At 42.3% G+C, this 24,143-nt stretch overlaps 1 protein-coding gene across 5 annotated transcripts in view; it reads left to right on the top strand.

Moving 5' to 3' along the window:
* Nucleotides 1–23,826, top strand: part of EGLN3 (egl-9 family hypoxia inducible factor 3) — a 37,560-nt gene extending 13,734 nt beyond the window's left edge. For 2 of the 5 annotated variants that reach the window (XM_007065264.4, XM_007065265.4), the window contains exons 2-5: nt 14,985–15,104; nt 18,169–18,305; nt 19,127–19,200; nt 19,625–23,826. In XM_007065264.4, coding sequence (XP_007065326.1) covers nt 14,985–15,104; nt 18,169–18,305; nt 19,127–19,200; nt 19,625–19,662 — 369 coding nt within the window. In that variant the 3' untranslated portion in view covers nt 19,663–23,826. Of the gene's footprint in view, nt 1–14,984; nt 15,105–18,168; nt 18,310–19,126; nt 19,201–19,624 lie in introns of those variants that run through there. The other 3 variants (XM_027827611.3, XM_027827612.3, XM_037900584.2) reach the window with 2 other exon arrangements.
* The last annotated feature ends 317 nt before the right edge of the window (nt 23,827–24,143 follow it).

The following is a 24,143-nucleotide window of genomic DNA, read 5'->3' as shown; positions in this document are numbered from 1 at the left end:
GGGAGTAGGCCAGAAGTAGCTCATCCTTTCTGTTAGAGAAACAATGAAGGAAGGGAAAAGATGAAGGCAGCTCATGCAAAGCAGACTACATCCTTCTGTCTAAATGATTCACGGCCAGGGCATTTTGTCGCCAAACCATCTCTGACTCTGTTCCCTCAAGCAATTTGGCAGAGCCCTAAGCCCCATTTCTCCTCCCTCCCTGCCTCCGTCCCCGCACTCTGTGTGTGTGAGAGAGGGGCTTTTTTTGTAATAGTTTTCACTGTATTCTTAAAGATTATTAAACAAAGAAATTTAATGATACCGGGCAAAACAATTATTAGAAGCTAATTAATGCAAGCAGTTTTGTCACTATGATTCAAAACCAAAATCTGAAATAAATTATACTGGACACCAAAATGTTCCCATAAAGCAGGTAAATGTTAAGCATTGTGAATGCTAGAGATGTCACCAAATCAGCAACTAACTACGCTGTCCTCCTTAACTTTTACTTGGCACAAATTACTGGCGTAACATATGCAAAGACCTTGCCACAGTTCTGAAAATAAAGATCTGCTCTGACACAAAACTCTGCATGCTTGAATTAGGAGTTTAATTAAATCTTACAGTGAACACAAAGAAATAGGTATTGCATGCTTCTTAGTACCAAAATGATTAATACCTAAATTACATTTGTAACTTATACTGATTTGAGGGTCATGTATTAGCCCTTTTCTGTATTCTGGTCTAAAAACAGTGTGTGTTTTCATTCCTCTGTCCTGGAGTCAATAATGATTATTGTATCAATTTTAAAATCTTGCTTATTGCACTGGATTGGTTTTGTTTGGATTTGAATGTTTCTGAAAAAAAAAATCAATAAAAGAAATATTTTTAAAAGGTTCAGCCCTAATTCAGCAAAGCACTTAAGCATATGCTCAAAGAGTCACTCTCTCTTTTTAAAATCAATGGGACTGAAGCATGTGGATTTAGGAAGGAAGAATCCCAGGCACCACTACAGGTTGGGGACCGACTGGCTAAGCAGCAGTTCTTCAGAAAAGGACCTGGGGATTACAGTGGATGAGAAGCTGGATATGAGTCAGCAGTGTGCCCTTGTTGCCAAGAAGGCCAACAGCATATTGAGCTGTATAGTAGGAGCACTGCCAGCAGATTGAGGGAAGTGATTATTCCTCTCTATTCGGCACTGGTGAGGCCACACCTGGAGTATTACGTCCATTTTTGGTCCCTCCACTACTGAAGGGATGTGGACAAATTGGAGAGAGTCCAGTGGAGGGTAATGAAAATGATTACAGGGCTGGGACACATGATTTACGAGGAGAGGCTGCGGGAACTGGGGTTATTTAGTCTGCAGAAGAGAAGAATGAGGGGGGATTTGATAGCTGCTTTCAACTACCTGAAGGGGGGTTCCAAAAGGATGGAACTCAGCTGTTCTCAGTTGTGGTAGATGACAGAACAAGGAGCAATGGTCTCAAGTTGCAGTGGGGGAGGTCTAGGTTGGATATTAGGAAACACTATTTCACTTGGAGGGTGGTGAAGCACTGGAACGGGTTACCTAGGGAGGTGGTGGAACCTCCATCCTTAGAGGTTTTTAAGGCTCGGCTTGACAAAGCCCTGGCTGGGATCATTTAGTTGGTGTTGGTCCTGCTTTGAGCAGGGGATTGGACTAGATGACCTCCTCAGGTCTCTTCCAACTCTAATATTCTATGTGCTTAAGTACCTTGCTGAATAGGGATGGTTTGCTGGATTGGGGGCCTTAAATAAGTTATGAGGAAAATCTTGCACTGTTTCCCCTGTGCTCCCCCCAATGTGTTTGTATCCACCACTTGTCCTACTTAAGTTTTTAAGCAGGGACCATCTGAGAGGGTGGGTGGATAGATTTTGGTATGTACAGTGGGCCCTAATTTCTTTTGGGTGCTACTGCAATCCAAAAAATATTCTCTCACTGTCTTTGCATCAGGATGTGTACTTGACAGTGTCTTGTAGCAAGCACGTCTCACTTTAAAATTAGTAATAGCATTTATTCCAGTAGTGCCCACAGTGTGCTAGGTGCTGTCCAAACATAGAGGAAGACAGTCCCTCATCTGAATAGTTTACAATCTAAGGCCCTGATCATCCAATGAGCTCCATGCGGGTGGACCCTTGCACCGACATACAGCGCCGTTGACTTCACGTGGGCTCCGTGTGGGAGCAGGGGTCTGCCCAAGCAGAGCACATTGCAGGACTGGAGCCAAGAAAACAAGCAGCTCATAGAGGTGAGGGGCTGGCAGGTGAGGGAGGGAACAATCAGAAAATATATATACACGTACACACACATTTTGATTTACATTAATAAAACAAATTTCAAGGGCTGCTCAACCTGGCTGGTGGTGTCTAATTTATTGTAGGCATCCTAGTAGAAGTGAGTTTTGAGAAGGGATTTGAAGGAAGAGGGGGCAGTGGCTGCAGTTGGAGTGCTATAGTGTGTCCTCGCGCTAAGGCATGTAATTCACTTTCTGCCAGCTGGTGGATATAAATAGAACAGGCTCCCCTAGGCTATACTGAACTCTGTTCTTTCCAGTATTCACCAATATTTCCCTTTCCTTAATGGATTAGCTTTTCATCTGTCTTCCCCTGCCTGTGAAGCATGTACATGGCTGCTGAACCAGGCCAACAGGAAAGGTCACTGAATTGTTAAATATTTTACAGACTGCATTTTCACAGGAGGAGGAAGAAGAGAATTAGCAATGCCAGTCCTGCTGGCCAGGTATATGAATATGAACATTAATGTTGAAATGTGCAACCCTGACATTCATATTCAACATCTAAATTCATATTTAGGCTCCTGATTTAAACAGACGGTGTCAACTTAGGTCACACTACTGATTTTTAAAAATCTACTAATTTAACACAATAACTAGGATGACTGTAAATGATTAGAGCAGTGGTTTTCAAACTTTTTGTATTGGTGATCCCTGTCACACAGCAGGCCTCTGACTGTGACTTCCCCCTCCCTTTTAATTTAAGAACGGAGGGGTGGTGGTATTAATTTAATGGAGGCTTGGGGCTGTCAGCTCTCAACCCCCATGTAACCACCTTGTGATCCCCTCAGGGGATCATGACCCCCAGTTTGAGAACCCCTGGATTAGAGAAACATTTGTTCTGCTCTTTATCAGTTTATTTTGTGCATTTGCTGACCTATAGTTGTTCATCTGTTTCATTGCTTTCCCTATATAAAAATGATGATTATTTATATTCTAATACTTGGGCTAGTGGGGCTCATGCTAGCCTTCTAAAAAGAGCAGTGTAGATTGTGCTTTGAAGTTGTATCTTGAGACAGAGCCCGGGCTCTGAAGCCCGGGGAGGGAGGTGGGCTGACTACTGTCTACAGCTATTTTTAGAATGCTAGCATGAGCCCCACTAGCTTGAATTTCTTGCCCTGGGCTGGGAGGCTTGCTCCCGCAGCCTCCAAAATGCTAGACATACCCTTAGGCTTTGAACCTGCAAACATGCGTGTGTCCTGAAAATTAAGTCCCATTGAAGCCCTGATCCTGCAGGTTACTCTGCCTGGTAGATTCCTGAACCTGTACAGAGCCCCACTGAAATTTGCTCTCTGGAAATCTCCGACAACCATAGTTACAGCAAGGTGTATTTGGAACCACTGTGTACGCAACCAGAAGGTAGTACAATGAAGCAGAAACAGTTGGCTAGCATGAGTGTCGTGCCACATTGGTACTTACCCTGCTGCTGTCCCACCTAGTAAATTATCAAGGCTTTTGTTTTCTAGTGTAGATATGCAGCCAGAATTCATGGAGTAGCAGTCCTTGCTGTCATATGGGAATTGGGCAACTTATGTTCAATTCTGGACTCTGAAACTGGCTTGCAGTGTGAATTTGGGCAGCTGCTTAACTTCTCTGGGCCCTGGTTTCCGCACCTGTAAAATGAAAATGATAATGGGTTAACTGCCTTTATGAATCATGTTGATCTCCAGATACAAAATGCAAAAGTATAATGAATATAGTGCTGCATGCTGAGGGTTTATTTGTTTTGCACTGGATTATTTTTTAAGTCCTGGTACTGGTATAAAAAATGTGTAGAGAAGTGTTCATTGCGGGGTGGTGGAGGTTTATTCTGTGGGGTTTTTTTTGTTGTTGTTGTCTAGTCTAATCCTAGTGTGGATGCAGTTATGCCAGTACAATAGAACCTCAGAGTTACGAACTGACCAGTCAACCACACACCTTATTTGGAACCGGAAGTATACAATCAGGCAGCAGCAGAGACCAAAAAAAATGCAAATACAGTACAGTACTTAATGCAGTTAAATGTAAAGTACTAACACATTAAGGGAAAGCAGCATTTTTCTTCTGCATAGTAAAGTTTCAAAGCTATATTAAGTCAATGTTCAGTTGTAAGATCAACCATAATGTTTTGTTCAGAGTTACGAACAAACTCCATTCCTGAGGTGTTGGTAACTCAGAATTCTACTGTATAACAGTGCTTTAAGGTATGTCTACACTTACATTTTATAGCGCTCTAACTTTCTGGCTCAGGGGTGTGAAAAATCACCCCCCTGAGCGCAGCAAGTCCGAGCGCTCTAAAGCACTAGTGTAGACAGGCTCCAAGCGATGGGAGCTGGGCTCCCCAGCGCTCAGAGCTAATCCCCTCATGGAGGTAGATTACCAGGACCGCTGGGAGAGCTCTCTCCCAGTGCTAGAACGCGACCACACTCACACTTCAAAGCGCTGCCGCGGGAGCGTTCCCATGGCAGCAATTGGAAGTTTCCAGTGTAGACATACCCTTGTACTGAAATAGCTTATTCCCCGTACCATATGGGGACAAGCTGTACTGGTACAAGAACGTTTATACTGGTATAACTGTGTTTACACTAGGAGGGATTGTACTGGTTTAATTCTAGTGGTATCTTCAGAAAAGGTCTTAGAGCTGAAAAACTAAAATTCATCCATTCCTTAGAGAACAACATAAATTATTTCTGAGGGTAATTTATCACTGATAACTTTAATGGGTTTTACCCATAAATATCCATTTATGCACAAATCAGTGCAGGCATGAATGTACTGTTAGCTAGTCGACTTTCAAAAATGTAGAATTAGCTTTATTCCAGATTTACAGCAGGGATAACTGGTCTCATCAATTAGCCTTAATTTAGTGGTACTGCTGTGATCAACATTTGTGTGCCATTCATCTCGGTGTTCATGCTGCTCAGTAGTGTTTGCATAGCTTCAGAAGCCAAGCTGGCCTTGAGAACTTTGGGATGAGACACAGATGAGATTTGGGGTTCCCTCCAAATTCAGTTATATGATTTTAAATTGCTACAACTGCTCTGGCCCCGTATACAGGGATTGTAACTGTGCTGCAAGAGAGAGGAAAAATTCCTCAGGTGCAGAAGCAGCATAGGATCAGTGCAAGTAGCCCTATGCTGCCTTCCCTCAGAAGCCCTTTTCATAGGAGGCATCCTGTGGGCAAGACGGCAGCGTGTCTGGGCAGAAAGGTCAGTAGCTATAGACTCAGTATTGTGAGGGATTCTGGTCTGCAATGTGACGCTGGGGCAGCTGTTGTAAGTTGGAGTAGCCCAGTGTCCCCTCAGCAGCACTGAATCAGGGTAGTGCAAAGATGGCTTATTTATGCATACTGTACACCACATTGAAAGTCCTGCAGGCAGTATTACCATCTCCCACAGCGTCCATAAGTCAAAAAGGGATATAGGCCTGATCTTGCAGCCCTAACATAGGCAAAATTCCCATTTAAGTTTTGCTTCCATTAAATCTAGGATGACGCCCTATATTAATGTTCTGGGACAGAGACTAAAATATATGCAATTACTTTAATTGTTTCTGGGGAAGGCATTACTTAGTCTATCAAAGTCTCTGTCAATATTTCTCTGGGTGATTAAAAACAGAATGGTAAAGATCTAAGTGGTGACAGGGAATACAAGGATCAAATATTAAAGGAACTATGACATTATCCCCCACGATATATAAAACCACTTGATTAAAAACTTTAAGGAGATTTATTTTCTGCTTACCATGCCTTTATTCCCCATTGACAACTGAACTTAAGGCGAGACTCTTTACAGATTTCCTTAATGAGCTTGTGTTTATGAACTTGTTTTTCTACAAGGTTGAGCTCTTGGTCACGGTCTCTCTTGTGGCTCATTACAGAGTACTCTGTATTGAATGTCTGATGCTTTCTAGTTAGAATAGTTGATCCCCGCTTTGTTTCTGGACAATAAAAAAATGTAATAGTGTGGAGGTTTTTTTGGATGATGAGGCGGGGAGGGAGAAAGACAGTGGTTTAAAGCACAAGTAAGAATGTTCTAAAAATCTATTTAGACCGTAGTGTCTCTTTGGTATCTAGCATTAAAAGAATATATAGGAAATGAAAGTGCGGGAAGGAAGGAGGGCATTCAGTAAGAATCAGAAATGAGAAGTACATTGACTGTGTGGACTGTAAGTGTGTGTTTCCTTTCTTCGGCAGTCTCTCTGTGAGGTGTACTCTGGAGTAAAGTTTGTGTTTGATTGCCGATACCCTCACGCTCTGCACGTAGCACTGTCATTAAGCCATCATCTAGCTGGCCAGGAGCCAGAACTCAGTAGTTAAGGGGCGGGCTTCCTAAACCGAAACAGCTTTTATTGATACAATGATGCACCAAGCCTGTTTACATCTGCTAATTGGAGACTAAATCTGAATATCCTGACAGAAAGTAATTAATTGGCTTATAGCCTCATAAATTTCAGGTTTTATGGTGATAGCATGGCTGCTCTCAACATGCAGTAAGTGAATCCATTCTCAAACTGTACTGCCTGTGGGCACATAAAAAGAACACCAGCTGAATAAAATTTCAGCATAAAGAGAAGTTTAAATTAGAACATAATTTAAAAAAAACAAAAACAAAGCGCTTTTTTCAGTATTGTAGAACATAATGAGCAGGGGAGTCCATGAGCAGTGGGAAATCAGAGAAATGTTAATCCTAGCAAATACAAACATATGTGGGTTAAGGAGCATGACAACACCCTTCTTACACAAGTGAAGATTAATTCTTTTGAAGATTAGAAGAGACAAGGATGTTACTCTAAGCAGAATTACAATCTTATTGTCATAATATTCCATATAACTTTGGTTTTATTTCTTTAGCTTTCAGCATTCTCCTGAAAATGCAGAGTTGACAAATGATACCTATCCTTTGCAGTTGGAATAGTTTTTGGATCATCGGCTGATCCTTCTTTAGAGACTTTCTCTTCTTCTATTCAAGGAAAGACTCTTAACCAACCTAGTGGCAATCAGAATAATGACAGATGGTAGTATATTGGGTTGGGGAGCTCCTGAAAATTTCTCATAAATGCATCTCTGTACATGTGGAAGCAGCTGCAAAGGTACACCTGAATCATCAAGGCAGAACAAAAAGTAGAGGCAGGCAAAGCAAGAATTTTTTTTTCTGTTCCTGGAACATCCAGATCTGTCCCACAAGTATCCAACTACCAGGCCAACTGGCTAAGCTGATGTGTCCTGGGAACAGAGGAAAGGGAGCTAAATCAATGGATTTTTTTCCACAGTTAATTGAGATACAGTTCCTGCCTGACAGGAAAGTAATAAAATATTGCTACTGACACTGGCAATCCTAAGCTTGGAGAACAAATTCATAGTCATTGCTCTGGATGTTCTAGCACAGTGGTTCTCAAAGTTTTTTACTGGTTACCCCTTTCATACAGCAAGCCTCTGAATGCGATATGTTTTTATATATTTAACACCATTATAAATGCTGGAGGCAAAGCACGGTTTAGGGTGGAAGCTGACAGCTCGTGACCCCTCATGTAATAGCCTCGTGACCCCTGTGGGGTCCCGACCCTCAGTCTGAGAACCCCTGGTCTAGAATATGCCTTCCCTTCTTCCTCAAGCCTACGCTTAATTTTGCAAGTAGTCGCAAGTCTCCCTTTGAGCCCAGAAGGTACCCTTGTAGTTTTGTCTTTCTCATTCAGCACTGCCATTGAAGAGAATGGAAATTTTTGGGAGAGTAAGGTGAGCAGAATGTAACCTATTGGAACTGGCGGTTACCTTTCGAATGGACACGAGACAGTTTGTTTAGGTTTTTAACATCATTCTTCTCTCCCTTCTGTTCCCTCCCATTTATTCTCCTGTAGAGACCATTACATTAGGCCAGTATGGCTAGTCTATTCCTTGGTTGGGTGTTTAGATTTTCATAAATTCAAACAAACTAATATTTAATACTAGCCATGTAAACCTTATACCTGACCACTATAAATTACACAATGGAAAACATTTGGGCACAATTGGGTGCAAAAAAAAAAAAGTACTTGAGAAATGTTTCATTGTGCCCGTGTATCATACGAGACTTGATTGAGAATCTCTTTGCTTTGAGCATTAGATATCAGACTCTTCATGCTGTTTTAATGTAGTGCATGCTGTGTACCTTCTTTTTTTTCCTCCAAGATGCACAGAATATTTGCAGTCTACAAACTACTCAACCTGTTTTTTAACGTGCACTCAGACCTGGGCCTCTGATGTGAATCCTGGTGCTCCTTCTCCAAATGTGTGTGTTTAATCTTTTTAGTTCAGGATTGCAAACCACATATTACACTCCACTTTTAGGCAACTTGGAGTCATTTAAAAATATATCCTAAAGCTTGTGTGTCAGAAGTAATGCAATTAATTATTAGTATTTTGGCTTTCCATCTCATGACTTATAAATGAGAGGATGCAATTACATAAACCATTATTGCTTTGTGTTTACGTAGCACCTTTCATTTCACAGAACCTCAAAGTTCTTTCTAAACTTAACGAGCTCAACTGTCTCAAATTTCATTGCACCGCGACCTCCTTTTGACAACAAAAATTACTACACGATGCCAAGAGGGAGTACTGAAGCCTAAGCTCTCCTGAGCCCCACCACCCCGGGCAGGGGGGCCAGAGCCCAAAGGCTTCAGCCCTGGACAGGGGGCCTGTAACCTGAGCCCCACCACCCAGGGTTGAAGCCCTCAGGCTGTGGCTTCGGCCCCGGGTGGTGGGGCTTGGGCTGTGGCTTCAGCCCCGGGCCCCAGCAAGTCTAATACCAACCCTGGCAACCCCATTAAAATGGGGTTGCAACCCATTTTGGGGTCCCAACCCACAGTTTGAGAACTGCTGAGAGGGGTCACTGTGCCCTTTCCTGGGATCAAATATAGCAGCTGTTTAATGACAAACAGCAACACTACACAACAATCTTGTGCAGGAAATGGAAAAAATACCGGAACCAGCTGATACCTATAGAAGTAATTTATGCAGGCAGATGGTAATTATCCAAGGCAGAATTTTATTGGGTCACTGGAAATAACAGCCCCGGGATTGGAGAAAGGTTTGGGACCTATAGTGGTCACAAATGTCAGTACCTTATATTTACATCTTATCCTAAAATGTCACCTTTATAGTCCCTACTAGCATGACACTGGCTCAATGCTAACATAAAGGGAAGATGCCACCTTCTGACCCACCATCACCACCCAGGAATTCCCTGAAGAACTCCTTTTCAAATAGTGACTAACCCAACTCTACTTAGCTTGTGAAATCATCTGACAATTCCACAGTGTATTGTGAGGTGGCTGCAGGCCAGTAGTAAGAGAAATTAACCAGGGCTTTTCCCTAGTGGAAACATTGAGGGGAGAGAGAATGAAGTGAAGGGCGGGGGATAGGGGGACTATTTATACATCTGTAGCTTTTTGTATACTTCCAGTCTTCATTTGTATTTCCTTGCCATATTCTATGACTTGTAGAATTCTTCCCCTGGTAATTCAATTTGTAATATATGGTATTTGACTTTATCATTATTTCCTTTTGTAAACGTTTTTGTGCAACATGTAATTCACTGACGATCCCTGGCTCCTTGCTACAGATAATAATTACTTCTCATTTAACTGGTGGTTAGGTTTCCCAAGTGGGTAAACAAACATCTCGCATAATGACAGTGCAGAAACAGTAGGATTCTTGATTTCTTCATGGTATCCAAGTTCCCTAGGTTTGCTACATCCAAGAAGACTTGAGACAGACAGAAAACCAGTCACAAGCCTCCTCTATGATCTAATTACAGACAGGTAGTAAATAACACTCCAGGATTTTAGGGTTTTAATTTGTGATTGTCAGCTAGACAGCCTTTAACCAGCTAAGTAGTTTGTATGTACACTGATGTGTGAGGTTTTTAATCTGGAGTATTAGACCATAGTGTGTTTTTTGGCATCAACAAATTGCAGACTAATGAAAGCAAATTCACCTGCTGATTCTGAGATTTACTCCTGAGTATTTGCAGTGGGAGGTTAAGCCTATTCACACTCCTTGCAGCTGATTTCACTGCTATAAAATAACAGCACAGGGCACATTCATACTTCCTACTGCCTGACTGATTTATATTAAATCAGAATTGGCTGTTGCGGATAGACTTCCCCCAAAGGAAAGTATTCTCCTTAACACATCAACACAAATCCATAGGGAATAATTGTTGTTGTTGCACTAGCTGCTCCCCTATATAGGGGATAGTGATTTTGTTGATCTGATCCAGTCTCCATTTTTTGCATCAAGCCCAAGTGCTAAACTGGCAAAGACCAATGTTCACCAATTACCTAAATTAGGTCTAGGTTATCTCCTGTTTCTTGTTTGCTTTCCAATGAATCCAAAAGCAGTAGTAACAGCTGGAGGCCCTGCTGAGGCCAGCTTGATCTATACTGGAGCTGCTCCAGTCAGTGCTCTGATAAAACTTGATATCATTTCAACAGGCTCTAGGAGGACCACAATGATTTCCCTTCATTGTTTAAGGCTTCATTCAAATATTACTAGTGCCAGGAAAAAGGATATTTCACTTCTGCTCTTCTGCCCCGAGTCTGCTGCTGCTGGAAAGCTCCTATTTAACCTTTTATATAAACACGTTCAGTGCTTTGGATGCTACGGTAATTGCTCTACTCATTCATCCCCAGGGACTCCTATAAGTTGCAGATGCAGACAATACAAAATAATAATAATTAATACCTCAAGGCATCTGCTGAGTAAAAGCACATGTTTCTTATTAGAATGTAGTGTGTGGGGAGGCCTGGGAAGATTCTGGCCTCAGTGTTAAGGCATTAGATCCAAAGCCTCAAAGATATTTAGGCACCACTGACCCTTTCATAACCACCACTCAGTTACTGCCTAACCCCTACTCCTTCTGCTAACTTGCCACCGGATGGCACTTGGAAAGCCACCTATGTTCTGACATTGCCCCACAGCTAATGAGCTTCTAGCCTGTAAGGTGGCAGATCATTGTGCAAATCCTTTATTTCACATCAGGGGCTTCAACCAGGGTCTCCCACATCCCAGATGACTGCCCTAACCACTGAGCTGAAACTTATGAGGGAAGGCCTCCTCTTCCCACCTGTTTTTGTGTAGGCTCTCCAGTTGGAGCGGTCTGAAGATGCCTACCCAATAACTCACCTGTGGGGCCCAAAGTGGAGAAATGCCTGTCTGCCCGCCCTCCCACCAACCCCCAAATCCTGCATCGCTGTGTGGCTTAGGCATCTGGACATGTAGAGGGAGGCAGCAAAGCGCACACGCTGAGGCAGAAAATAGGTGCTGGGGGAACTTTTACTGTAGAAACATAGGCACCAAGAGCGTTGAGGCACCTACACGGTTCAGTGGCCACTGAGCGAGGGTTTTGTGAATCCCCGTGGGGCCTGATTCTGGAATTTAGGTGTCTACAGTGGCAGTGAGGCAGTTTTTGTGACTGGCCCCAAGTGCATGGCATCCTAGTGTGCTGTAGATGTAAACCCTCGCTCGCTGCATTCGACAAGACCAGGGAGAGGGTTCCAGCTGCTAGAGCATGGGCTACCTAAGCAGCTGACCTGGCTTCGGTGTGTAACTTCAGGGGAGGGTTTGCGGCTGAGGATCCTGAACAGAACAAGGAACTTATCTCTAGCCCTTCAGCCAGATACCCCATGTCAGTCAGTTAAGGGCCTAAGCCCTTCTTCTTTCCCAGCCCTGCTCCTAGGCATTTCACTCCTGGTTAGCTTAGGCAGCTCCTCACTAAGCCTGCTGGCTTCTGAGGATCCCTGTCTTAAGCACCTAACTCTCCCCATGCACTGTATAGGGCAGGGGTCTCAAAGTCCCAGCCCACGGGCCATCTGCAGCCCGAGAACCTCTCCACTGTGGCCTCTGTCTGCTGCAGGTGCCGCCCGCCACAGCTTTCCATTGGCTGGGGGAGAGATACCGTCGCTAGTGGCCGGGCAGAGTCAGCCATGGAGGCAGCATCACTTTTTTCCACGATGAATATAAACAAGTCAAAATACTGAACATAACTACCTGATGCACCCCTTGCTGCAATCCTGAAGGCTTCAACTGCTCAGTCACGGAGGCCAAACATCATCAAACCGACAGCACTGAAGCGTTGCCGGGTGTCTGGCCAACACTAAAAACTCTCTGGCAGGCAAAGAATTGTATAAAGTTGTTTGACAGTTTTATCACTTCTAAGAAATTCAAAATAAAACATACAATATAAACGTTTTCTTTTCTGAACACCATCTTCAGTGACATTATTGGCCCGCTGGGAGGATTTGAGGACTGGCACTGGCCCTAAGGCAAATTGAGTTTGAGACCCCGCGTATAGGGAGTCTGGGTACCTAGCTGTGGGCTGAGGATTCCACTAGGTGGCAGGGCACCTATGGGGCTGGCATTGAAATACTGAGCTAATCAGCCCCTAAGTCCTTTAAGACTCTGGGCCTTAGGCTGTGTCTACACAGCAGCTGGGAGGTGTAGTTCACAGTTGAGGAAGATGTACACACGTGCTAGCTCTGATTGAGTCAGCGCACTAAACATAGCAGTGTGGCTGCCGTCAGCCTTGGTGGCAGCTCTGGCTATCCACCCAAATACAACTCTGTCTGAGATCCTGGTATGTTCATGCCATGATGGGGACGCTGCTCTTTTGGGGCACTAGTTTGAGCAGAGCTAGCACATATGTCTACCAGTGCTGGGGATTACATCTCTCAGCTGCTGTGTAGATGTACCCTTAGTGACAACCTCTGACTTATTACACCACGAGAGCTCACTTTTTTCAAACCACAATCACTCTGAATTTTTATTTGAACAATTCATTGCTATTCAAATGATGTTTGCCCATTGAAGAAAGCCTTCCTCAGCCGTCCAGCATCACCATAATATTGTGTAAACACCTTGTTTTCAAGCCAGGGCATCTCAATCAGCCAACGAGTATTGTTCCTGTGATACAAAGAATTAGTATTGTCCTTCCTCTACTGCCAGAGCTCACAGTCATGGGCTCCCTCTACATTGCAAATACAACTGTCAGGGAACCTGGTTCCAACCAGGTTTGTCCCTTAGCCTTTTTACTGAGCTATATTTAGCTATATTTCCAGTACTGCCATGGAGAATGGACCTTAGCACGGTTCCTCAGTCTGGTAATGAAATATCATTGAGGTTCAGCCTACATTACAAATTGACACCCAACTTGCAGCCAGGTTCCCTGAAATGACTATAGTGAATAGGGCCTTAGAGACCTATCCTGCAAGGTGCCAGCACATCCTAAGAGTGCCTATTGATATTGATCGGAATTAAGAGCATGCATCACCTCCTTGAGATTCTCACCTTACCGTGTAGGATTGGGCCTCAAAATAGCTATGTCCATAGGGGCTTGAACAGCAGAGCAGATTATAAATTGCATCCTATAACAACTTGTTAGTGTCATTCTGGCAACCTTTACAGGAAAGGACAGGCAACGTGAAGGAAAGTAAATTACTGTAGTATTAAAAATAGAGAACTGTATGTGTGCCACTGTGTATACAATCATTTCTGCGATTGGCACACCCTTGAGGGAACAGAGTCTAAGCTTAATTAACAGAGGTTCAGAGGGATCCATTGTGCTGGCTGACTGACTGTCTGCCACCATTGCTACTACCTATTCCATGCCTCCCGTGTTAATAATAGAAGGAAAGTTTTGCGGGAAAAAGCTAGTATGGCCATATCTTTAGGACTAGAGTTTGGTGCACTTAGGTTGTCACTACCAATTCAGACTAATAATTTAGACAAGTGAGGCATGGTAACCAATTGATAATCCCTTGAGCATCCAGTGCCCTGTCTGCTAATATCCTTCTACTGGGTTGAACTCATGTTAAATGCGTACGTGCTGCAAAAGACCACTTTTTTTTTTTTTTTTTTTTTTTTTTTTTACGTGCTCAATACATACTCCTCCTAGTCATCTGTAGTTCTCTCTTGTGGTTCAAAATGATTCATGTTTGTGTTTCTGTTGATTCTTCTCACCATTAAATGTGAAATTAACCAAACCTTGACTTAAATGGCCACATCAGCAGGTTTGAGGATGATCAAAGAAAGAATTGTGATTATGAAAACTTTTGGTTACTTCTGTGGCTCAGCCCGTGACAGCAAACATGTACAGCCTGGTTCAAGCACAGCCTAAAGATTTGCATATCTCTGCACACTTCACTCCTGAGGAACCTGAATTTGCAAGTGCATGTGGTGTTTTTGGATATGAGCTATGTGTGCAGGATACTTGGAGTGGAGGATGGGGACAGAGCAAAACTTCAGCATAGTAAGATTGCTGTTTGCTTTCACTATGACCAAGAACTTCAGATTAATAGTGACCATGCAGCCTTAGAAACCCTAGTAAACCTTTATTGAGATACTCTCTTGAACAACAAGCTGCTGTTGAAAGTTATGTTGCTTTTAAATAATAGGAACTTGGTCCCTTTATGTTTTAGCGTATTACTCAAAATAAACTATTTCCCCCCTCCAGTGTACTTGCTCCTATACACCAAAGACGTTACATGTATGGAATTGCCCGTAGGCAGGATCATATGGGGGAAGAAATTTGTGACTGGTCCTCTTGTTAGTATCCACTGGAATCTTTGGATTGATGCTCTGAATAATTTAGAGTCAAATCAACTGTTCAGGAAGGTTTTAAAAACAAAGCGAGAGTCTTGGGGAATTTAGTTGATGGATATTTTTCTTTCATTTAGGCAATGGTAGCTTGCTACCCTGGGAACGGAACTGGGTATGTTCGTCACGTAGACAATCCAAATGGCGATGGGCGCTGTATCACCTGTATTTATTACCTGAATAAGGATTGGGACTCAAAGGTATGTGAGCCATGGGTTCCAAAAGCAACCCCATATTTCTAGGCAAGGGAAGGCTGGCCCAGAAACAGCTTGTTGTTGCTATCAGTTGTTTACTTGCATTTCATATTTTCATGAACTCTTGAACAGCTGGTTTAAAAACTGCACTTTTCAGTTACATTTTGGGTTTTCTTGCTGTTTTTAGCAACCCCTTTGGAAGGTTGAAACTGAAATTGTTTCCTTACCAGTTTTTTTTCTTCCATTTCCCCTTCTCCTCCCCTCCCCCCCCCCGCCTCTTCCAGTTTGTTGTCGTAGAACAGCTCATGTGCTGGGCTGCTGGCATTTTAGTTTTGTTTAGAGAAAAGAGTAATGAAGCATCTAGAAAGAAACCACATCCACTCAGGACTAAGTGGAATCTGGGAGCAGTTTTAACAAAAAAACGGTAGGTCACTTTTGGGGTCTGTCCCTTTAAGTTGACCTGCAAAGGATCTATAAAAATTGGGTTTGTGCCCTTTTTTGCTGCTTATGATTCATGAAGAGGGCATGAAAGACATTTATTAATTTATGCTTGTTTTTTCACATTAGGGATATTAGGAATGTGAAGTCTGATCTTTCCTGACTTTGCTAGAAAATTTCTTGCCAGAAATGTTTATGATCTCTCTCACCTTAATTTAAAGACTTGGGTATTGTGACTGCTTCCTGGTTAAATAAAGACTGTTTTATGTCTCTATGGAAACAAAAAAGTGCTACAAAGTGGGTGTAAAAGCCCCATGGGAATATCCTTGTTCAGGAATTCCTCCCCGCCTCCCCCGGCTAAAGTAGAACTGATGTAAATTCTCTACATGAGCCCTTGTCTAGCATAGGGGGCACAATGAATGCATGTTGAGCACCAAGCCCCAATGCTGCTATGCCTTATGCTGGGAATCAGTCAGGGCCTTGCATGGTCCTAGAATACTGAGAACACAAAGGTGGTTTAAAGCTATCTTTTGGCCCCAAGCACAAGAACGGATTAACTACAGATTGGGTCCCTTGAGTCCAGAAAGACTACCTGCCTTCCTTCCCATCAGTCAGGCATACAGAACGTTTGGAGACTAGAATTCTCATGGTAGCCCATCTTCCTTCTACTCTAGATCCCTGGTCTGTTTTATTTTCCTGACTGCCTTTGGCACTATTAGAATCTGTCAAAGATGAACTTTCCATGCTGGTTTGGTATTTTAGGGGTGGTCTGTTCAGGCTTATGGGCCTGCAGCTTCAGACTCCATTCTGTGTGGCCTCTAGGAGTTTCCTCAGTGGATTGGGGCCATTTGTCATGTTTTCTGGCTCCAACTGTCTCATTAGATCCCTTAATACATTAAAGATGCAAGTTTTTGCTCAAGTGGTCTGACTCTGCTCCCACTGAATCTTATGGAAAAACTTTCATTGACTTCAGCTTAAAGTAAGATCAGACCCAGCAAAGGAAGCACTTCCTGAGTGTGAGAAGTAGCTTCGTTTCTTTATGACACTACCTCCAGGGTCAGAGCCAAAACTGAGGCTCCTCTGCAGCACTGTCCCACCCTCTCTGTACTCCTGTCCTGTGTAAAACCCCTCTGGAGAAGGAGCTCCTGTGGTCTGCAGTGGGGCTAGCAGCCAGAAGGCAGGGAGCTTGGCTGTATTTTGTGACACTGTCCACTGCTTAACCTCATGGACATCTGAGTATGCATTTCCCTCTACAGCCACTGTTAAGCCAATGGCAGCTGGGCTGGGCGAGGACTAATGGGGCAACACTGAGGCAGGGGCTGTCAAGGCAGATCATTTCCCCACAGATTTCCTAGATTCATGGGATTGGGAGGCCTTGCCCCCTGTATACTCCCCACGTCTTTAAATCCCTTCCATTCAAGGGGTCGCAGCACACTTCATAAGGGGAATCGGGTAGAGTTTCCCTAACTCTCTGGCCACATCCCATGAGTTTCTTTGCCAAATGGGGTGAGCTGGCTCTCGTTTCTGTGCACGTTGTATCATTACAGGGCAATTAATTCAGCCCTGAGCAGGGGATTTATCAGACCTTAAATAATAAACAAGACAAGGGCTTGTAAAATCAAAGACTGTTTCTTCAGATTTCTGTTGTTAGAATGCTTTCAAACCTGTTCCCAGGTTATTTCCTGGTCAGATAATACTAAGGTCACCTTCTTCTTAACATGCATTGGTCATGTAAAGCCGCCATCCCTTTAAGTGCCAACACGCTTCCTCCACTAAATCCCAACAAGTGATTTAATATTGGAGAGATGCTGCCACTGAAAAATCCTATATTATAGAAAAACACAATCCTGGACATACAGCGTGTTCTGAATAATACCCCCACATATTGAAACGGAAAAAAATGTAACCATCTGCTTGACCTGTTGCACTTCCCTTAGTCCTCTAGGAGGATGGTAGCACAGACTTGTACCCTGTGCGCTTCCGCTGATGCACGTAAATTGGTGCAAACTTTGTCCCATAAGATTGTCAGAAACCAGAGTGAGAGATGTGACAGAAGCCAGACCAGAAGGAGTGAGAAGAGTGGAGGATGTAGACACAATTTTATGTATAAAATGCAACTTTAGATGGCTGGATACACCCGCATATTCATGTCCAGTGCAACATTCCACTGTCAGACCCAAAAGAACTCCTATGTGGGCTCAATACCAGGGTTTTGAAATGCCATTTGACAGTCATGCAGTGAAGTCTGATCTCAAACCAGAAAGAATGAACAATCTTCTTATGAGTCTTAACTAATTTTAGAAATGAGACTGTGAGCTCAAGTGGTTTCCATGTGTTTGTGACAGAGCCTCTGTGAAGGGGGAAGTCCTGTCTCAAAAAAGCAGTTGGTGTTTCATCTTGGCTGACTGTTTTTTTAAACAGACGTTTATCATGCTCAGTCAATCCGAATGGTTTGCTAAAATCAAAGTGACTAACGTGAGGCAACACACAGCTTTCCATCACTGCCATGTGCTGCTGTTGCGTTGCCCTCAACGTTTACTCCACATTTGTTGTGTGTTAAAGAGGAAACAATTGTCATTTTAAATGTGGGTGTATGTATGTGGGGGAAAATAACCCTTCACTCTACTTTCAGCTGCATGGTGGAATTCTTCGAATATTCCCGGAAGGAAAGTCCTATGTAGCAGATGTTGAGCCCATTTTTGACAGGTTACTTTTTTTCTGGTCAGACCGAAGGAACCCACATGAAGTGCAACCTTCCTATGCAACCAGGTAAATACGATGTTGAGTACTGACATGTGGCCAAAGATTAAAGAGCTTGGCTCTTTTCCAACACACACATAGTATATAAAAATATATAACCTTTATGTGGGGGGGTGTATCTGTATATATGCACACATGCATATGTACAGTACAAATACTAATGTGAATGGACTTTATCTGGGACCATTGAAGCCAATGTAAATTTCCCCACAAAAATGAGCAGCAGGATCAAGCCATATATGTGCATAACATATATGGTGAAGTTCCCCACTCCCTCTACCCCATTTGCTGCGGCCCATGTATGCTGCTGGTGAGGAGAGAATTCCTCAGTGGCAGGCTCTGCACAAAACAGCCATAGTGAATATGAGTGTGGGGGTCCTTGGAGCAGGCCTGTATCATATAACATTACAGGGATTGGGGGTGCTGCAGCCAACTATAGGCAAGCCAGGCTACCATAAGTTAGAGCAACCCCCAAGCTGGCTAAGTCACCCCAGGGATTGTTTTAACATCTGGAGCACCTAGAATGGGAAGATCTTAAAGTGATTTCTGCCCTCCCTCTGCCAGATCTGTGCTATGCCTCCCAGAGGTACAGCACAAATTCTTCCCTGGATTTTACTTACACTCACACACACAGAGTTTGTCTACAGAGATTCCCTGGTTTGTTTTATCACCCAGAAGTCAAATTAGTTCTTTATTCGTCTGCTTCCAATTTTATAATAGACAAACGAGAGTTTTGAGCTCTCTGTATGAGAATAAAAAACCCAGTGTCCTTAGGTGTTTTAGTGTCTTCTTGGGAGTCTAAGAAATAAATCCTTTCCTTTTGTTCACAGGTATGCCATGACTGTGTGGTATTTTGATGCTGAAGAAAGAGCAGAAGCCAAGAAAAAGTTTAGGAATTTAACTGGTATGATTTTTTTTCATAAATCTATTGAAAATAATAATTCAAGGCATTTCTGTTTCACTATGGCTACCCAGCATGCACCATGCTGTGATGTCACAGACACTACAGAACTACATGGGACCACACAGCTGGCCTAACTCTTCCATCAACCTAACTCTGTCGTGTAGACAGGTCTAAATCTCTGACTGCCAAAATGAAAAGTCAAGGATAGATCATTCCAACTGTCCTGTTCCATACACTCTCCCTGAACCTCAGATACTGGAGACAGGATACTACTCTAGATGGGCCATTGGTCTGACCCAGTATGGCAGTTCTTATACAGATATATTCCTTTCGCCAACTGAGTCTTCTGATTACTGCTATTACATTAGATGTTCAAAACACTTACTTACTATAACTTAATTGCATTTTCAATTGTTCATTGTAGATGCAGGGAAGACAGAAGCAGCTCTCCATGAAGACTGAAAGTTATCTGCTGGCATAGTGCTTTTATCACAACCGTTTCTGAACTCTTTGCAAATGATGAGATCCAAAGACGACTTGTCCATTTCCAGTGAAACACTGGACATTCTTCCTACCCACAGGAATGTACTTATTTGTCTAACACCTGCATATTACATTGATGGTACTCACAGTAGCCTCCCATCATGCCTGCATTTGGCAGAAGGAACCCTTGTTTTCTATTTACCTTTAACTGAAGAAAGTAACCAGGATTTTAGTAAAAGAAGAATGTCACCAAAGCCTAATGCAAGTGGCTAAGCCAGCTGGCTTTTAGTAATAGTGGTAATAAAGATAACAAGTATTGGAACCAGTGGGGAAAAAACCTGAGTCTTATTTGCACTTTATGTAAATTTCTTAGCTCAATGGAAAGGCGATTTACAAATTAAAATCTGTTGCAGATGCCGATGGGCAATGCAAGATATTGGAAATGTGAAATTAAACTAGGTATTTGTAGAGGGTCATCTTCTGTTATGCTTAACGTGGGGCTATTGATGGGCTGCTAATCACTTTTTTGCTGCACAGAGCATTGGCTTTACTCTCCTGTATTTTTACTTTCTAAAAGGATAATCTTCCATGTTGCCATCAAACTGCCTGGATTTTGTTCACGTTTCAACAGTCACGCAGTAGCAATTCAGTTGCTTTGCCCTTTTACAGCCCCCGGACAGAGGGTGGGGAGGCAGTTATGCATCTGTTCACAATTTTGTGAACTATTTTTTTTTCTTTTTGATTTGAGCTGGATCAATGTTCACTTCCCATTTTCAGTTTGTTTTTTAAAGCAGCTGGTTTCTCCGAAAGATTGGTAAGCTGGGGAAGTTGATGGCACACAAAATGCTTTAGCCCTTAGAGCCAAGAATTTTTAATTGAGTCTCCATATACCAACTTGTGTACGATAGAAGTGTGAATTTGGAAGATAAAGATATGTTTGGCAGCCTGACAAATGTACGATGAATAACTATGTCTAATTTAGAGTTTTGCTTTCTCTCTCTGCTGCCCATCCTGAGCTCGGACATTTGGTTAATTTGTATGTATGTGCACTTTGAATGAAAAAGTGATGCTGTCCCAATTATTTCAAATTATTTTCCCTCCTGCATTTGAGCCACAAGATATACAAAAAGAGGATTAGGCTCAGATGAGCAGGGACACATTTTCTTCAAGTGTGTGGGGTTTTTTTTTGTTTTTGTTTTTTAATTTAAAAGCTAGATGAATAACTTCCAAGGTGTCCCCAAGCAGCTTAAACTTCCAAACCAGGACTTAGCTGCTCAGTGTAGATCTCACTGATGTTGAGAAAATTGTCATGGTCACATTGAGCACATAAATAAATCGTTCTTGTTTTAACAATTGTACACCTAGTGTGTAAACTTTCCCTCTTCATTCATATAGTTATACCAGGCTTGTCAATGTATGTCAGTACCTACTAACATCTTCCAAGTATATGCTTTCCCCTCTGGCCCATACTCCCATGTGTCAGGGGACCCCAATGGTTTTGAGGGGCCCTGCCAATTATGATTTTTCTTCCCCATTTTAACCAACCCACCCTTGACTCAGCTTGTCGCATGCCTGACCAGAAGGGGAGCAATTGGCAGGACAGCCTTCATGGGCAAGCACATGGCTTCCACAGAACTTGACCCAGAGAATGAGTGATGATGTGAGTGCTAGGCACTGCCAAATTAGGACCTTCTGACATTATTCAAGCTTCCTAGATAGGGGAAAAAGTACAACAGCAACACAAGATGTAAAAGCAGCAGCTTTTCTGGCATGAGAAATGGCAAAAGAAATTGAGTATTTTGAGCCAATTGTGTTTTTTAAGAAAAGAGGGTCATCCTTGTGCCCATTTTTTGGAAGTCTGAATTTAAGTGAACTAGTATTGGCAAACCCCTCTTCCTCTCAGACTTCTGCTGGGGATCCAGGTGTGATCATGTGGTTTTAACTCCACTTGGTCTGCGTGTCTGTGTCTGTGTCTTCAGGGCACACATCCTGCTGAATGAGAGAGATGCATTTGAGGAGGGGCGATGACACAACCATCCCTGATCCCTGTAAATCCTACTAGGTTCCCTCAAATAAGGCATGTAATTTGATACATTTCTTCTGTAAAGTAAAATTCTTCCACTACAGATGCATCTACCTAGCACAGAATGGGCTTGAAGGAAACTTAATCAACTTAAAATTCTAATTCCAAAGGAGTCAAAAGTCTTAACTGAAAGCAATAGGTGACTCCTTGAAAGACGAATTTATGTAAATAGTTAAATGTTGAACTCTCTAAAAGACTGGCTGCAGGGGAATATGTTGTAATAGTTTGAGTGTGTCTATGCAAAGTTGACATTTTCTACATTTTAAAAAGTTCTTTAAAGGAGTTTTTTAATTATTTGAGGGGCCAAACCTAATAAAAACTCATTGCTTTTGATAGATTTCAGAAACACTAAACTTAATCAATGTTGCCTATTAGATAGTAATGTTAGTGCAAATCACATCAACTGCCTACAACAAAGTAGTGTGTACAATTTTTTTTTAAAAGGGGCTGGATATTAAAGGTAGTTTTGTTATCTCTATTGCCAGCATAAGGCACCAGCAGTGTGCTTGGGGTGTGTGGAGAAATCGGTGCGTTTATTGTAAAGAAAATGTTTGCTAAATGTTTTCAGTTTCAGCCTATATTCTCTTGGTCTAGGTAAGAGTGTTGATTGATTGATTTTTACCTGGAAGAGACAGACCTTTCATCTCTCAATATGTAAAATTTAAACATCAAGAAACTGAGTATACAGGATTATAAAATATTCCCCCTTTCCCTCACCACAGATCTGAGATCAGTTGAAGGATCTCTGTGGATGTTTCACACATTAATTTTAACAAGTCATTAATGAAGCCTTATTCTTGAAGTCTCTCCCACTTTTTCTTGAGGGGAATGCTTGCAAACTGCTACACAAGAACAAAGTTTTCTTTTAGCAGCTGTACCAATAATAAAATGCATGAATTGCTTCTCTAGATATAGACTTAAGGAGTTTCTTTCCAGCTTTGGGTTTCATGGCAAAGTGTTTAAAATATACAGTATATAGCTAAGCAGCGTGTGCCATCTGGCTATGAAAATGGACTTATTTCTCCAGTGTATTTAATTTTCAGTCTTCCCAAAGCCACCAACAGCTTGTTTACACATTTAGGTAAATGTGTGCCTTCATCATTCACGTCTGCAGAACTGCTGTACACCAAATGCAAGCAATGTGAAAGGTGGAGGTTTGTTGTTTGTTTTTGTTTTGCTTCCATAGATTCCAAGGACAGAAGGGACGGTTCTGATCATCTAGCCTGACTTCCTGTAGAACACAGGCCATAGAACTTCCCCAAAACATTTCCTAGAGCAGAGCTTTTAGAAAAAATTAAAATAAAATTCAATCTGGATTTAAAAATTGTCAGTGATGGAGAATCCATGGCTTTTAAAAAAAAAAAAAAAAATTAGTTGCCCTTCCCAATGTGACTTCATTTCACATTAGGTGATGTTGGAAGATCTGCAAGCTCCACTAAGCTATCGTTCCCAACAGGGCCTACTGGTTGTGAAAGAAAGCTGGGAGAGGACAAACAACTTTAAAAACAAAAACAGAAGGCATTGATAAATAGAGAGAGGCTATTTGTATTCTTAAGCCTGTACCTGACTTGTTGGCCTCTTGAGCAAAGTGGCCTCTCATTAATCTTTTTCCCCCTCTAGTTTACCCTTGCTCCTGTGAGTAAATGACTTCTGCAGAAGTAGAGTTTGAAAAGATCGTGATCTTTTCATTTTTTTTAAAACCCTTGTTTCTGTAAAGTATTTTATTCCATTTCTGTTGAATTTAAAATGTTTGAATGTTTTTTTGCAAATACCTGGCTCGAACACCACTCGCATCTAAAGGAAAATGTATCTATCTGCAGGCAAATTAATTATTTTTACTTCAACTGTGATGTACTACCAGCTCTTTGAGAGTGAGTTATGGGTAAACCTTCTCTTGTCAGGTTGTATGCTGGTCAACAATCCTGGCACTTTGGAGTCAATAGATACTGATTCATGTGGTGGTATTTTACAATCCAGCACATTTGGTGTTCATGTTAATTAAAAAAATGTGGAATGAAATAAAGTGTTGCAGGAGTCAATAAACACTGGGTCATGTTAAATTCTGTGCTGAGCAAGTCTCTTCAGTCTTGTTTCTTATTCAGGAGGTATGAGATGTTACATAGCTGAATCTATAGAGTTGAGAAACGTGATGGCATCGAACATATAATCAATAATCAGCACTTTTTCATAGATGGTGGCAGTAGTCCTTTGGGGTACTGCACATTTCTGGAAAGCTGTGAGTGAAGAAATCCTTTTTTTTTCCAGCAGCTTGGCCTGTTTCCTTGGTCGCTTCCTGCTATTTTGAGGTTAGTCACCTAGCTAACTACACTCTTCTTGAAGTGCCTATTTGTTTTCACACTCCTGTTGGGCCAGATAA

This window comes from Chelonia mydas, chromosome 6 (assembly GCF_015237465.2).
Source record: "Chelonia mydas isolate rCheMyd1 chromosome 6, rCheMyd1.pri.v2, whole genome shotgun sequence".
NCBI lineage: Eukaryota > Metazoa > Chordata > Testudines > Cheloniidae > Chelonia > Chelonia mydas.
This window is presented reverse-complemented; position numbering and strand designations above follow the sequence as displayed.